The sequence below is a fragment of the Danio aesculapii genome, chromosome 4 (genome assembly GCF_903798145.1).
Source record: "Danio aesculapii chromosome 4, fDanAes4.1, whole genome shotgun sequence".
NCBI lineage: Eukaryota > Metazoa > Chordata > Actinopteri > Cypriniformes > Danionidae > Danio > Danio aesculapii.
In genome coordinates this window covers 16,842,419-16,846,438 of record NC_079438.1, presented here as the reverse complement: position 1 = coordinate 16,846,438, position 4,020 = coordinate 16,842,419, and the positions used below count along the sequence as shown (strand labels likewise).

At 39.5% G+C, this 4,020-nt stretch overlaps 1 protein-coding gene across 1 annotated transcript; it reads right to left on the bottom strand.

The window, feature by feature from the left end:
- Positions 1–1,424: 1,424 nt before the first annotated feature.
- Positions 1,425–2,614, bottom strand: LOC130222180 (gastrula zinc finger protein XlCGF8.2DB-like). Its single transcript, XM_056454814.1, has one exon. It carries the CDS (start codon positions 2,574–2,576, stop codon positions 1,758–1,760), a length of 819 nt encoding a protein of 272 aa, XP_056310789.1. The 5' UTR covers positions 2,577–2,614; the 3' UTR covers positions 1,425–1,757.
- Between the last annotated feature and the right edge of the window lie 1,406 nt (positions 2,615–4,020).

Here is a 4,020-nt window from a genome sequence, read left to right as displayed (position 1 = left end):
TCCTGGCTGCAGCGTTCTGGATAAGCTGTAACTGTCTGACTGTCTTTTTGGGAAGGCCCGTGAGGAGGCCGTTACAGTAATCCACCCTGCAGCTGATAAAAGCATGAACAAGTTTCTCCAAGTCTTCACTGGAAACAAAGCATCTGGTTGTTGCAATGTTTTTGAGATGATAGCATGCTGATTTACTGACTGCTTTGACAAGACTATTGAAACTCAGATCTGACTCCAGAGTCACTCCAAGATTCTTGACCTTATTTTTTGTTGTTTGACCCTTAGTGCCAAGGTACGCATGCACCTTAAGAACCTCATTTCTGTTCCCAAACGCAATCACTTCAGTTTTCTCTTTGTTTAACTGAAGAAAGTTTTGGCACATCCAATTGTTAATTTCATCAATGCATTGGCAGAGGGTGTCAAAGGGGCTGTAGTCATTAGGCAGTAGGCTAGGTCGATCTGAGTCTCATTAGCATAGCTGTGGTAGGAAATTTGGTTCTTTCTCATTATTTGGCTCAGAGGAAGCATATAAAGGTTGAACAGGAGAGGTGCCAGAATCGAGCCTTGTGGGACTCTGATGTTGATGTTGCCACTGATGTTGGGATGTTGTAAGTCTCTCTATCGTTGCAAAGAGAGTACGAGAATTATTTAAGTTGCTGTTTATAAGGCTTGAAAAAAAGTCTGCCTAGCAGTGTTTAGTTCCATATTAAAAGCATGAAGATATTATAATGGACTACTTGCTTAGTCTTCCACCCCATATGCTCAGCTTTTCTGCACTGTAATTTCATCATTCGAACTGCTGTTGAGTTTCTCCAAGGTGCTCTCTGTCTGCTAGTCATCTTCCTGACTTTAAAAGGAGCAATGTCATTTATGACATTCTTAACTTTAGAGTTAAACAAATCAAGGAGAGAATCAACAGAGTCTGCAGATATACTTGGTGCTAGCGATATGGCCTTCATAAACTGCTCACTAGTGTTCTCATTTATGCATCTCTTTCTGACAGAGACCTGTCTTTAATAGCTGGAGTGATCAATATATCAAAGAAAATACAGAAATGATCAGTGCAACATCCTTAACAACAGTCGATGAAATGCCTGTTGATCTAAAAGTAGATCAAAAGTGTGTCCATGATTGTGTGTGGGTCCTTGAACATGCCGAGTCAGGTCAAAAGTGTTAAAAACAGTCATCAGTTCTTTTGCAGCATTGATTTCTGAATTATCAATGTGAATATTAAAATCCCCAGCAATAGTAAAATAGTTGAATTCAGAGGTTACTATTGATAACAGCTCTGTAAAATCATCAATAAAAGTTGGAGAATATTTTGGAGGTCTGTAGATAATGATCCATGACCCTTTAGTGCCAAGCTCAGATATTCAAAAGACAAATAGTCACCAAATGACACTTGTTTACAACTCGTAGACATCTTTAAACAGGGCAGCGATGCCTCCACCTCTCCTATTGGCTCTGCAAACCCTCAAAAAGTCAAAGTTTAAAGGAGCTGTTTCATTCAGAACTGCTGCGCTACAACTGTCATCTAGCCATGAAGAATGTTCAGTGTGTCTCTTTGTAACCATTTTCAGGAGCCACTAAACTAGGTCAGAGGTCACAGAGACCTTAAGTGGAATTGAAAAGCTGAGGACTGGAAGCAACAGTTTCTATTGTTACTTTGCAATGCAGTGAACTGCGAAACTTGCATTTCCGGTCTGACGCATTCGCATGCGTATGAACGGAAGTCTATGGGGAGAAAAGTCCAGTGTGACCGCGGCTTAAGTGCAAGTAATTGGTTTCTCTCCAGTGTGGATCCTCATGTGTAGATTAAGGGATGATGATTGGCTGAAACTCTTCCCACACTGAGTGCATGTGAATGGTTTCTCTCCAGTGTGGATCCTCATGTGTTGATTAAGGGATGATGATTGGATAAAACACTTTCCACACTGAGTGCAAGTGAATGGTCTCTCTCCGGTGTGGATCCTCATGTGGTGATTAAGGTGTGATGAGCAGTTAAAACTCTTCCCACACTGAGTGCATGTGAACGGTTTCTCTCCAGTGTGGATCCTCATGTGTAGATTAAGGGATGATGAGCGGATAAAACTCTTCCCACACTGAGTGCATGTGAATGGCTTCTCTCCAGTGTGGATCATCATGTGTTCATTAAGGTGGGATAATTGGCTGAAACTCTTCCCACACTGAGTGCATGTGAATGGTTTCTCTCCAGTGTGGATCCTCATGTGTTGATTAAGGGATGAAGATTGGTTGAAACTCTTCCCACACTGAGTGCATGTGAATGGTTTTTCTCCAGTGTGGATTTTCATGTGTTGATTAAGGTTTGATGATTTGTTGAAACTCTTCCCACACTGAATGCATGTGAATGGTTTCTCTCCAGTGTGGATCATCATGTGAATCCTAAGATTGCCGTTTCTTCCAAAACTCTTTCCACACTGAGTGCAGGTGAAATGATTCTTGTCTCTCCTTTTCAAAATACCATCAGACTGTGAATGAGCGTTTTCCTCAATTTTGACATGATGTTCCTCCTCTTTCCTTCCTCCATTCTCTTCAATTAGGTCTGAAATAAATAAATAAAACATTAGTTTTCATTAAGTCTTAAAAACTCTCATCAAAAGCTGAAAAGTGAAAAGACACTGGAAACATTGGCTACACACACTGTAATTTTGATGCACATTAAATGTAAAATAAATCAGATCATATTGTGTTTGGTCCACATTTAAGCAGATTCAATTCAATTCATCTTTATTTATTTATCTAGTGCTTTTACAACGTAAATTGTGTCAAAGCAGCTTAACATAGAGGTTATAGTAATTTGAAACTGTGTCAGTCCAGTTTTCAGAGTTTCTTACATAATTGATCATAAAAGTTATTTTGGTCATATTGATAAGACACAGATTTGAAAGCTGTAAATGGGCAATTTTTATTCGTATATATTCATAATTTCAACAAAATGTTTTTCTAAATATTGTAAAGAAGACAGGGAATACTTGTTCATTCTGTGCCTGACTGGTAAACGCATCAGAAAAAAAGTTCTGGGGTAACAGCTAAACAAATAGATAATGAACAGATACTGAACAAAATATAAAAAACTCAATACACTCTGGACAAATTTACTCCCTTGTCGTTATATTCATGGCTGCTTTTTCTCCATAGGCCTCTATTAAAACTATTTTTTTTGATTGCAAAGCCATGACAGCATATAATCATGCATTTATAATAGTTGGCGTTTTCTGTTATGACAGTCAACATTGTTTCATTGGTCTCCTCCCATGGGACAACAAAAAGGAAATGGGTGAGAGTATAAAGAAAGAGTGGGAGAGTTGAAGAGGGCAGGAATATGTGGTGTGTGTCGAAGAAAGAGAAGTTTACTGAACTATTGCAGTGAGAGGAAACGAGTGGAGAAACCGGGTCGAGACGAGCAGTGTAAACTTAACGACTGGCTGTGAGAAACAAAAAGTAAAAGTACGTATCAAAGCAACAGAGCAAAAACTGCTGTCTTGTTACTGAAGTGCTTGTGACGTCTGTGAATGAGTGCGTCACCAAAGACTTCAGTGCAGTGTGTCCTGAACAAAATCAACTTACCAATTTATCTCGCTGGCATGGAGTCAGCTGCCGAAACCATTATTTTTCTCCGTTTTCAAATCTGATGAATCTGCTGGCCTGAAATCATTTGTATTTTTACCTTTCACTTTCATTTGAGTTATACGGGCTGAGGGTTTTGTGTTTTATTGTGATTATTGTTATATTGTTTGTTTTGGACTTGCGATTGGAGCGGCGGTTTAATATTGCTCTTATCCTAAATACTATTACCTTAAACCTACACTACCTACACTGGAAAATAAGTGTTTAAGTGTCGGAGTCTAGCTATTCTGAGCGTAATTCAACTTGAATCAGGATGAATATAGGCCGAAGCAACTGTAGGGTGGTGGAATTCCCTACTAGTCTCCATGCTAATTTTAACCCCAGAGCGCAAGCTGCATCTAAGAAAGAGACGGCTCCCGCGAGGGATAACAGTGCGGTCCT